This window comes from Parasteatoda tepidariorum, chromosome 3 (assembly GCF_982258835.1).
Source record: "Parasteatoda tepidariorum strain Cologne lab strain chromosome 3, Ptep-v5.0, whole genome shotgun sequence".
NCBI classification, from domain to species: Eukaryota; Metazoa; Arthropoda; class Arachnida; order Araneae; family Theridiidae; genus Parasteatoda; species Parasteatoda tepidariorum.
The window spans coordinates 103,530,418-103,543,969 of record NC_141757.1 but is presented as its reverse complement, the minus strand read 5'-3'; the positions used below and the strand labels follow the sequence as shown (position 1 = coordinate 103,543,969).

General features: G+C 29.7%; 1 protein-coding gene across 1 annotated transcript in view; it reads left to right on the top strand.

Moving 5' to 3' along the window:
- The window catches only part of LOC147814124 (uncharacterized), a 41,299-nt gene extending 28,624 nt beyond the window's left edge, over positions 1–12,675 (top strand). The window contains exons 5-6 of the mRNA XM_087160214.1: positions 11,874–11,904; positions 12,392–12,675. Of these exons, the coding sequence (XP_087016340.1) occupies positions 11,874–11,904; positions 12,392–12,675 (315 nt within the window). The remainder of the gene's footprint in view (positions 1–11,873; positions 11,905–12,391) is intronic.
- Positions 12,676–13,552: the final 877 nt, after the last annotated feature.

The window sequence follows — 13,552 nt, the reverse complement described above, 5'->3', positions numbered from 1 at the left end:
ATCAGATGCATATGAAAATCAAGAAATATTTGGAAAAATCTTTTGTTTATTTATTTATTTTTGTCCAAAAAACCGCAAAAGTAAAAATTGCTTCAATATCAGGTTTAAAAAATGTCTGAAGCTGGATTGGACTCTGTGACCGCACCTTTTTTAGAGCTTTAGTTTGTATACACTTAATGCATTGTTTTTCTGAATTTGTTACATTTTGTTGAAAAAAAATAATTGGCTCCTGTGTTTAATGCAAAAATATAGGATGTAAGAGCGTTGGTTTTCTTTCTTTCATTCATTTAATTTAAACAGTAATCAAATTTCTACTAGTACCTTTACAGTATATTTCATTAGTATTTTCGAAAAATAATTTTTCGAGACCCCATTGATCACAAGGTAGTCACGTGAACACAAGAGGCTTCCCAGCATTCAAAGCAAACGCTTTGATGGGTACACCCTTTCATGATTAGACACGCTAAGTCTTCTCCTGTAAACAAAATGTCAGCTCGTAAGTACAAATTTTGCGGACTACTTTTGTGTTTGCTGACATATTTATTAAGCCCGCTCATAAAAGGAAACCCGAATTGGAAGTAAAAGCGGATGCGTGTGGGAAAGTGGGCTTGCTTCACCAATTTTACTGATATATGTAGAACACAAACAAAGCAGCGTAGTTTAATCTTTGCTTTTCTCAATATTTTCCTTCATAATCTTTGGGAGGAATTGTGGTGAATTAATGGAAAACTTGAAATGGAGCTCTAACTAAGAGCCATAACAAGTTTTACTTTCCATATTAGCTTGCTTGATTTAAATTTTATATAAATAAAATGCAAGTAATTAGGAATGTACTGTAATAACATTAGTTGCAATTAGGCTTATTTCAAAACACCATTTAATCTGAATTAAATATTATCGATAAAGAAATCGATTTCATGAAATGTGATTTATACATTTGATAAATATCAGAGCATTTATGGATTTGCAATATGTAAATAAACTTACGTTCAAATGAATTTAAATTTAAATATTTGAATGTGGAGGAATACCATTTATATCCTCAGTCTTAGTTCAAAAATACAACTAAATATGCATAGAATCTAATTAATTGTATAAAATCATTGCGTTTAAAAAATATTAATGCATTTTTAGGTTTGAATTTGGCTTGTAAATGTTTGATCAATAGAGTGAATTGTTATGTTTGATCAATATTTCTATAAATGTATGATCTATAAATGTTTATCTATAAATGTTTGATCTATAGTGTGAGTTGTTTGTAAAAATCTCTTATATTCGGATTAACTTGTTTGCTTATTTTTCATTTATTGTTCCTTCCTCTCTGCAAATTTATGTCTTTTTTGTGGAGGATGTTCTTAAACCAAATAAATAAATAGTGACTATATTTTAATAGTGGCCAATTCCATCTTTGTTCATTGTGAAGAATAAGGTTTAAAGTGAAATCGTTTATCTATTTTGTTTGATTTCTGATGCTGTTCGGTTTTTGCACTGAAAAAAGCTGCTGATGTAATAAATTCAAAAAGAAAAAAGTGAGTGTATTAACATGAAAGGGAGGCTGACTTGAATGTTGAATGAGTGAAGATAACCAATTACTACAATATTGCTTTCAAATAAGAAATTTAAAAAAAAGCAATATTAGCTTGAAGAAAGAAGAAAAAAGCTGAAAAAAACTTATGCTCAGAATGAATTACTTAATTGTAACAGTAATAATAATGTTAATATTTTTCAAATGGTTAAAATTAAGCATTTTTTTTCTATTTTAAAGCTTTTAAAATAAGTTCATAATTTAGAAATTTTTTTTCTGTTTTTATTTTTTTCCGGGTTTTTATTGGAATATGCTTTTTTTTATATTTTACTTTCATTTGCCATTTTAGGAACATGTACTTACTGGTTATGTGGTTATTCCAGCATTAAAATCATTGTTAAAGTATTTTAATATGTTTAAAATCAAATTCAATTAGGCATTTGAATTTTTTACCTTTTTTAAATTGCTGATTCAAATGTTTTTACTAAAAGGTTTATATTTTGAATTATTTTGCACTACGAAAATTATTTTAACGTAATACGAAAATAATAAAGAATGGTTAAAAACGGTCTATAACTGTTTAAGTACACTTTTTTGTTATTTTAAAGTATTTTAGTTAATATTTTTCAACTATTAAACTGGAAACTATACTTCGAAATTTTATTAAGTTTTTTAAACTGAAGCTTATTTTTAGAATTTAAATAAAATAAAAAAAAATTGTTCTGCGTTCTCAAAGTGTAATTGAATATGTAAGCTTTAAAAATATGTGGCGGCGTTTAGGGAATTTAAACTTTATTTAGTATAAAGAGCTTAAATATTTTTAAACATAAAATAGTTTTCTTTTAGTGCGAAGAATATGAATTTTCGTAACAATAGCTTACTTAGTATGCATGGTACAAGCTATTTCGCAACACAACAATGAGTTTAAAAGATATAAAAGAAATTGCTTTCGCAAAATATATTTAAAAATATTACAAAACATTTAAAAACTTTACTAAATATATTTCGTGCAGTATTGTTTAAATAAGCCGATTAGATTTCTTTCAGAATAGAAATATTATTAAAGCTCTTTATAAATTGAAAAGTTATAAATTTTTCCTAAATTTACGAAAATAATAAGATCAGGGTTAATAAATGTATATTTATTTTAAATAATAATATCGAAAATAAGTTTTTTTTACAATAATGATTTCCATAAATCTACTCAGAGTTTAATAAATTATTGCTTAGTTAAACCTGAATGGGTAGTTAAATTGTTGTTATCATTATTAACAGGAAGATTAAAGCAGAATTGACAATACTCAAAGGCTCTTAGTTTCTGATTTATTGAACGAAGCGAAAAAAACATTAAAAAAAAGCTATTTGGATCATGGAGCCAAAGCTTCAATCAAATAAACAATTCAGCATTTCGCTATCAGGTGGCGCTGTAAAGAAATAAAAATAAAAGTAAAGGTTCCAAATTTAAGCAGGGAACAGAATATTTCATTTATTGACACCACTAAATGCCCTATGAGCATAACTTGCTGATCTACGATATGCATATATTTGCATTATTCGTATTTGGTTTTAACGGCACATCTATTGGTAAAGTTTTAACCCACCGTTTTCTGAAATCTTGGTCACATTATTTAAATAGCAAGTATTTGGAATTCCTTTCAGTATAAGTTACAGAATAAGTTATAATAAGTTACTTTCGACTAAGTTACAATAGAAAAAACAGTCGAAAAATAATTATAGCTTAACAAAATTTCTGTAGTTTTTCAAGCACTCAACTGCAACCAGTTAGAATAGAACTTTCAATAAATTAGACATTCTCGAACTAAAATGAATAAATTAAACTGCTTGCTAAGGTAATTTCCATAAAAATGTCCATGAATTAATGATTTAATGCCTAATTAAAGCCCAAATGCATATTTCAAATTGCTTTCCTAATATATCAGATGATCAATCGCATATGAATCAATTAATATTTGCTCAGCTAGAATGAGCAAAAGGATAACATAGAATATCTTTCCATTAGAGAATCAGTCTCCAAAGAGCAGTTATATGTAATTAGCCTTATCATCTCAAGAGAGAGATATCTCTACTGCAACTCGTTGATCAAATCTTATAAATTTCCTTTAGAGGAAAAACTAACTGGTTAGAGGAACTAACTGCTTTCTTTGCCTTGGTGAAAAAATATTTCGAATGAATTTCCCCCGTAAAGTATTATTATTGCTTCATTAATATATTAACAGTTATCTTACAATATGATTATTTAATCATTAGTTCATTTAAATAATTTAGTCTCAGATATATTTTCATTGCTTTTAAATACTTTAATTTCAAAATACAACTCTTTTTATAATTATAATTCTTACAAAAAATATTTTTACAAATTAATCTCCTGTATTTAAATTTTTTCTTTAATATTTGATTATGTTAATATTATGTAGATAGATTATGATTTGTATTCCTTCTTTGTGCAATTGGAATAAATTTTCAATAATTTAAATGTCGACGATTTAGATGAGGTCCATGACGAAAATAATTGAGGATAATTACCATTGTAAATATATAGTTAAAATGTTATATAAAATGTTGAATAAAAAAGATGAATAATAAATTTAATTGTAATTATAAATAACTTTTCAAACAGTAACATTTCCTATAATGTTCATTTCGTCATTCAGCAATTAAATTTAGATTAGCTGGAACTACTGATTCAAATTTAATTATCACTAAATATTATCAGAAACCTGCGTGCTTTTTTTCTTCATAACTCTCTTCTACAGTTACATACCAGGTTTTGAATTACTTATGCTTAATGCATAGCTAAACATATCATTCTTGTAACCAATGTAACCAATAGTGCTGAAAGGGCGGGGATGGAAAGCCTTTTATAAATAAATTTCTATTCTACCAACTGTACTAACTCCGATTAATTTAATAATTTGCCTACCCAAGTCATAATTTTTGATGGTTTTCCATTGATGGACCAACATAATCTTGATGGTAACCATCAATAATTCCATCATGAACTACTATATTTTTTGATGTTAACCAACATAAGTAACGATCATCCCAATGTAGGAATACGGGCTGATTTATGATGGTCCAACATAAGATTAGCAAATTGTTTTGATGATTTGTTCAAGTTGAACCATCCTGAATTTCCGTCATAGTACCTTAGAAATCAAATGCTGAAACGATCATGAACAACCATCATCCCAATGTGGGAATTAGGAATGATTTATGATGGTCCAACATAAAAAAAAACCAAATTGTTTTGATGGTATATTACTGAGAACCAAGAAGAATTCCGAATCAACCATCATGGAAATGTATAGTTGGAACCATCATGAACCTTCATGGATTATTCCTCCATGAGTGTCAAACTTCTCTTGATAGTTAATCATCAGAGTATTAAAGAAGCATTTTCCATCATGGAATGATGGTACTTTGTTGGCACATCGAAAACCATGAACACGTAATGGAAAACGTTGTATGATGACCATCATGAATCACACTGAAGCCAACATAAACCATCAAACCTTTTTAATGGGACCATCAAGAATTGTGACTTGGGTAGGGTTTCGAAAATGAAAAGCTTTCGCGTGGTTGTGGTGCAAGTATGGAGACTCAATCATTTACTTCGATTATGCTTCCGAATTAAAGGGCTGAAGAACTTTGTTATCATTAAAATTTTTAACAGCAATCAATTTTTTAATACGCAAACTTCTGGGGTTGTTAGATATATAAATTAACCCAGAGATAAGCAATATACCCTATATAGCACACACAACTTGATGAGATTAATCTTAGTGAGACGTAGTACCGTGGTGTGAAAACAAAGATATGAAATATGCTCATCATAATATATGGAAAAAAATTCTCTAAACACTATAGAGTATTCTATTGTTAGATTTACTTTCTTAGACTTACTTAAAGACTATGATAAAATTTTCTTTCCAGTTAGACACACCGATGCTTGCTCTGATATCAATTTTCATTAACTTCCGCACATTATTATTACCTGCAGATTTTTAACTCAAGATACATTTTGCGTACATATCTATGCATGAACACGTTGAATGATCATTGATACCATATGGAAATTAAATTATAAGTATTTTTAATGTTAGTGTATTTTGCTCTAAGTCTACAAAATTTTTATTTAATAAGATAGTAAAAAGAGAAAACAATTTTGGAATCTTTTCCTAAACAATTAGTTGTGAAATACTTTATGTAAGTTGAATTCTATCTTCCTTCCAAAATTGCTTAAATATTTTTAATATCTAAAGAAATAACTAAGTGAATTTTTTCTAGCAAAAGTATTTTTTAAATAAAATAATTTTCCCCGCATTAATGATAATTTCTGTAAATTCGCGTCCAACCGTTTAAATTAACTGTTATGATAAGTTGCTGGTAGTCTTCAGTGCAAATAATATTTTTAGTGGGAATCAAATTGAAAACAAATTATTTTGAAGTAGGAGTCATCAAAAATTAAGGTTGCTTACTTCAAATCAAATTTAATATCATTCTGTTTCCACTTGTAAGAACAAGCAGCTAAAGTCATTAGAGATTGTACCTATTACAAAAATATTTCGATCCACTCCAAGTATAAAGTATACAGATCTGGAAGATACTTAAGTTTTTCGAGGATCAACATCAGCGAAACAGCAAATTTAAAGTCGAATTTCGGGCTCACGAACGTGCTGAAGTACGTTTAATAATTTCACTATTTGAGAAATGAGTGAAATACTCAAAATGAACAAAATGGGAAAAATTTCTTCATGCTATCCCTGCATCCATAATCACTGTTTAGCTTAAGATTTGTTTCATTGTAATTATGGAGTTTATTTCAACATTATGGCATTACATAATTGACTAAACATTCATAAAATAAAGTAAATATACTTTTGCTTTATTCGATTTCTGTTTATGCTTGGGGAATCAATTTTAATCATTTTCTAAGAAAAGACATCAGTTAAACGTGTACCCGCTCATCACAAAATACGGACAATAACTCAAGTATACTTTGTGCACTTGGAAATTGATGAAGAGGAAATATTAAATGTGTAGAGACATTAATTAATAACTTTAATTTAACTTTAATTTATATTTACATAGTTCTTGTCAAAAATAACGACATAAATGTTACATATTGGGTACGCGAATAAGTATTTAAGTGAGAAAATAACAAAAACAAATTACGCAGGTTTTGTTCATATATATATATATGTTTCCGTGAATGACCGAAATCGAATGTCGTGAATGTCGACTTTCACTGGTCCACAATGTCCACAATCACATAGTCTCTTTGGTGAATGTCCGAAATATTTGTTATGTCCGATTAGATAATATTTCTGCTGATATTTATTTGATATTTTAATATCTGCTTTCTTCTCGTATTCTAAGATATAATTTATGCTAATATTTCCAATTAATTAGAAATGTTTTGGTTGTTCTTTTCTCCCTGAAGAAATCCCAGCTTCTAAGTGGACTGGCTGATTCCCCCCACCAACCATTGGTACAAAGGAAATAATCCTGGAGTTTCTTTGACTCTTCCCTTTGAAAGGAGAGTCTGCACCACCCTCTCCTACCTAGCTACCGGTCATCTACAAAGTTTACGATTTTCTGAAAGAACTAAAACCTACTCCCTCTGCCCTAAATGCCATCTACACAGGGCTTCTGAAGATCATATCCTGGACTGTCTTGGCCTTCTCTGGCAAGACATCTTCTCTACTCCTCTTTTGGTCTTCGATTTCATTCAGGTCAACGGGTTCCTAGATCTAGTCTGACTTCGTCAGGCCAGAAGAGGATAAGCAACAAAAACAACATCAGAATAATATAGTTTGTAGGGATGTTGGGATCACAGAATGTAGAAAATCAATCGCAATATAACACTGATACTTTTCATTTCAATCTTTTTTCTTTTTTTTTTTATCACATAAGAGTAAAAGTCATATTGACCCACATTTGTAACCTTTGAAAATTTCATAAGCAACAGTTTAAAAAAATCATCATCAATGAGCTTTTTACAGATATATCAGTTACAGTTTCATTCGAAGATAACTGGTACATCTAAGGGGTAATCGATTTTCGTAACTATCTCTATATATCAAAGATGAATCAATCTTCTATTTATAGACAAACTAAAGAAATTTCTGGTGAGAATTTATTGGAAATTTGTTTATAACAGACATTTCCATTCGTAGACAAGCCAAATATTCTGGAAACACTCAATGCATAAAACAGAAAGATATCAAGGTTAAATAATTAGCTTATAGCTTACATAAAGAGATAAGCTTAGTGGAGAAAAATGGCAAATGCTAATGTGAGTAATTGGCGAAACGAAAGAGGTAGAGGAAGAGAATGTGTGATGAACAAAATAACATAGTTGATTATAAGTTGTGATATAAATATATTTAAATATCTATATTGTAAGTATAAGTGTTTGATAGATCAACCACATCTATGATGTTAATCATTTACCTTAATAAAATGTATTGTCACATATCATAAAATACTTTGAATGCAGAAGTTAATTATTATACAATTAAATATAATTCCTTCTTATTATTAATAATAATAAATTAAAAATAGTTAATTAATAAATTATAATTAATAAATTATAATTAATAATTCATAAGTTATAAAATTGTAAGTTAGGACTAGGACTGGGCTATAAATCGATATATCGCGACATATCGATTTAACGCCTGTATCGGCAGGCCGATACAGCGACTTTCGTTCCAGGCGATGCATCAGAAATCTGATTTAAGCCGTCGAGTAAAGAAGACGAACGATATAGCGATATACAATATAGCGATACAAGACACGCAAGTATCTCTTACGTTCCGATGCCAACTCGCGCTGGGAAAGACGATGTTCGTATCGTTATATTGAAACGGCCTTGATTGATGAGCTGTAGAATCAGAATCAGCTTTGAGAACATATATCGTGATCTCGCGTGTTCGTTTCCGCATATCTTATTTGCTTTGTCGCGACTTGATATCGTTTCTTGTAGATTATTTTCAGTGGGACTGACTTTGTGATCGCCGTCGTTACCTCGTTCTGAACGTAATCTATTATTGAAAAGAATATATAAAGAAGTGTTTCTTAATTAATTAGGGTTTTTCTTGAGACAAAACTTTCTCTTTTATTTTTAAATGTGAAAATTGATTTTGACATTACATGTTTAAGTATTATTTTACATTATTGAATTTATTGCAAACGGAAATCTAATTTAAGGAGTCCATAAGGAATTAAATTAAAAAGTAATTAAATTTGTTAGGCTATTTTTTACTTTATTTTAATTTATTAAAAACTTTTTAGATGAAATAATAATTTAATGGGTTTTTATTACTGATTTTAAATTTATAAATCTTTTGTTGTTTTCATTTTTATAAATAAAATTATAACAAAATTTATTTTTCCTCTTTTGGATTTGGACATAAGTCAATCAAATTTGTTTATTCAAAAAAATTAGTAATGTTTGCGATTGCGACTTCTTTTTTTAAAATCATTTAGCACTTCGTTTTATTAAAGAGAATAATCGTGTTTTTTAATTTTCTTTCAATATTGTCAGTTGAATATATTATCGAATATCATAATTCTTTTGTTTTAATTTTTAAGAAATTAAACCTTACTTTGTTTTTTCGTTCAGAATTCGGTAATTATTCAATTTAACTTTATTATTTATGTGAAATAATAATGATAAAAAATAGTGTTGTTTTAAAAGTGTTTTTTTTTTGTTTAATTTATTTAGCACTTTGTTTTAAGCATACAAATAATTTTAACGAACTTATTTTTTAAATTGTCTTTCTATATTGTTAGGTAAATATATTGATAAATTTCAATTTTATAAATTTTTTTGTTATTTATTTTTAAACTAAGAAATCTTATTACGTTATTTGCTCGATCATATTTAGAAAATATAACATTAATATCTTTCTTAAGCAAAACTTATACATCAAATTCATAAGTTGATTTAAATCAATCTGAGTATGAAATTTTGATAGAAATCCGACTTTCTGTGCCTTACAAGTAAATGAATTTCAAAAATACTATATCGCGATACATCGCTATATCGCGATGCAAAACTGACGATGCATCTCGATATAAAATTTCTTATATCACCCAGTCCTAGTTAGGACATAAGTACATTAAAATATTCGTATCTGAAAATGAGCCAAAGACAAAATTTGTTACTTATTATGTTATTAATTAGCATAATTATCACGTTTTGCACACATCTTTTACCATAATTTCGAAACGGAAGTTATGTATGATTCGATTTGATATAATCCTTTGTCATAAATAAAATTAATTAATGATATAAAATTGTAATCAGAATAATGTAATACAGTTTAAATACATTTAAATACCAGCATTACATATAGACCCTCTCGATGGATCAACCCGTCTGTAATAAATATTTAAAGTTTTTGTTTATCTATGTATGTTATTGGTTCAACTGTTTAAACATCAGCAGTTAACTCTCAAACTGTTACAGTCTCAAGTAAGGACTTAAACCAGCTATCCAATTTTCCCCTCGTCATTAGTACTGAGTTGTCCAATCGCGAAATAACTCTTACATGATTGAGAGGGGCGTTGAAATTTACTTTGGAGAGCAGTGCTTTGTATAATATATTAAGTTAGATGGAGTGTGACTCTTCGTTACAAATAACCTATATACATTATTAGTTTCAAGCTTCGTTATAGTAAATTAATCGTGATTCAGGTATAAAATATTAAAACTGTTCAGAAAACCATAGCTTAAGGCAAAGATCGTGTTCAGAAAAATAAAATTATAAAAGCAAGTATTGATATTAAAATATCCAGAAACACATTAAAAAGTATTTAAAGTAAACACACTCAGTTATTGAAAAACTTTTAGGAAATGTATTTTCGTGAAACTATATCACTTATTGAAAAACGTAATAAATTACTATGTAAAAAATTCTGGATCAAATTATGGTAGAAAGTACAGGCAATTTATATGCATTTCCCGTAATGTCCATTTTACCGTAAAATCCATTTTTACCATCAAACCCATTTTTCCGTAAAATATTATACCGTAATTTGTATAGTAATATTAATTTAAATAGAGTGATTCAGCGACTTTACGGAAATTACTTCCGTAAAAATTATGGTATTTCAGATTTTTTGTTTCGTAATAAGTTCCGGCAAAATGTATTTTACGGTAGAAAGTACCTGTACTTAGAGTGCCAGTACTTTTAACTGTAGTTTGATCCACATTTTCTTACAGTGTTTATTATAGTGAAACTCGATCAGTTACCTAAAACTGGTTTGAAGCAAAAATATTGAAATGAGATTAATCATATAATTATTGAAACACACGTTAAAAAATAGTATTGGAGTCGGATTTAAACAGGTATGGAAAAACAGATTAAATAGGTTTAAAGCAAAACTTTATCAGATATTGAAAAAGCCTATTCTGAAAATAGCTTTATTGTAAAACTTAAAAAAATGCAAAGCTATCCTCAGCAGAATTGTATATACCAAAATGTATCAGTTTCAATCAGTAACAGTCATCATTGAAACCTCGGATAATATTGCTAATATTCCTCAGGGTTTAAACCTCATACATTTTACGTAACATATAAATGTGACGGATATATTACCTATAGCCAGAAATGGCATTAATTTGATGGGACACATCTTGACGCATTCGATATTTTATCCTGTCCAGGTGGAGGGAAAAAAAATAACAGAGAAATTATTCTCTGTAAATGTGAGTTTAGATATAAATTTTCTTAATTTATATGTTTGCTAATTAATAGTTTTTTTTGCGTCCAGTTATAATACGAAATCAAGGTAGCTTTAGTGAAAAGGGGCACGCCGTAATTTTGCTTCAGTCGTCATATTAATATAGTGTTGGGAATAATATCGTGTTATACATATAATATAGTGTTTGCGAATGTATATATATATATATATATATATATATATACTAATTTTTCAGTATCCTTTTCATTCTATGATTTTAATGTCAAGTGAAAATAAAACTTTCATGTAGAGAACGCATTAACGATTTGACCGCATTGTAGAGATTTCTGCAAATGACATTTCTATCTAAAGGCTCTTGACAAATCGACTAGTTTTAAAGATTTTAAAAGAAAAAAACAAGGTTTCTTGGTTTCTTGTTCGTGACCCTTCTTTTGGTTTCTTTTCAAAACCTTTTAAATGCGATATCTTGAAGAAAGTTTAGAGCATTATCACAATAAAGATCGAATAGATGCGCAATTTACTAATTCTATTTTTAAATGTAAAAACTGTAAATTTTTGAAATAAAAAGATAAATAATTATGCCATTTTTTATAATATTCCTTATTTTCAGGATAATGCTATTGTATCGTTATTTTCAAAAAGTGAATTTGAAAATAAATACTTATTTCCTTAAATATTCTTTCGAAAAAGACTTTTGTATTAAAAGTATACCTCTCCATTGATTTTATTTATACATTATTTGCCATTTTAAATAGCATTGCCTAAATATACTTTTACAGTAACAATTCAAAAACAAAAATTTTTTCTAATTTAAAAGTAAAAATTAATACTTATAAAGCATGTATACGATGAAGATGAATTTAAAACTATAGTTCTTCATTAGATGCTCATTGATTTGCACTGGAGAAATAAATTAAGAGGATTTGCATATTTTATCGAATTTCATGAAAAGAACTGAACTGAATGATGTAAAACAACTGACTCTAAACAAAAATGCAAATCTGGTACATCAAATACGTAAGTGTACACGTGTATGTAGGTGGAGCCAGTAGAGAAACAAGTTTAACAAGTTAAGACGCATTTCGTTCTCTTACACACTTTGACAAATTTCTTGGTGTTATTTTGCAGGATATAATTCAAATGGTAACAGTAAAAATGCGTATCCACCACGTTTAGTTGATAGAATGAGGGGGCTAATTGTAGGGAGGCCAGAAACAAGCCAATCTCAGATCCAGATTTGCAGAGGGTTCAATTTAGTGCTCAGGTTACCCGGATCTTTCGAGAGACAGTCTGGGCAAGGTCGTCCAAGAGCCATGACGGCCAGAGGAGATATACATATGACAATTATAGCTAGACGAAACAGTGGGGATACAACTTCCCAGATCTCTCGTGGCTTGTATGCAGCCACATGAACCCGTGTATCAAGGGTGCCTGTTTCCAAACGACTTTATGAGATAGGGTTGTTTGCAAGAAGACTTGCTGTTTGCTTCTCTCTCACTTCTACGGACAGGAGAGTCCATTCAACATGGTGCAGAGAGCAGAGATATTTTAATGTGGATCAATAGGTGACCGTTCTCTTCACCAATGAGCCCCGGTTCTTCCTAAGCACCGATTCTCTCCTTACGTTCATATGGAGAGAACCAGGGACCCGCTACCTACACTCCAATGTCCGTGAAATCGACCATTATGGCGGAGCAGGTTAAATGATCTGAGCAGGCATCATATTGGATGGCCGTACACCTCTCCATGTCTTTGAAAGAGGCTCTGTGACTGGTGTGAGGTATAGGGATGAGATCTTGGAGCCCTATGTTCGCTATTTCTGGGGGGCAGTTAGTCCTGAGTTCATTTTAATGGGTGATAACGCTAGACCACATTGAGCTCTTCTGGTCGACGAATTTCTAGAGAGTGAGGATATTCGCCGGATGGATTGGCCAGCCAGATATCCAGGCCTCAACCTTATAGAACATGTCTGAGAGGCTCTGGGGAGGGCAATTGTGACTGCCTAACCTCTTTGAGAACCATCCAGAGAATGAAAATAGTGTTGCTGAAAGAGTGGGACCAATTGCCACAGGAACTGCCTTATTTCAAATATGAAATCTCACTGCCTGTAAGGCCTGCATATCTGTGAGAGGGAACCATACCCCCTCTAACCCATTGTGTTTGTTTATTCTGCAACCGCTGTTTTCTATCCTTCGACTCCAACGAGTGTTACGCACGATCATGCGTGTGCATTACAATAGTTGAATAATTATTTATTTCGTATTGTATCAACGTATGTACGTATAAAAT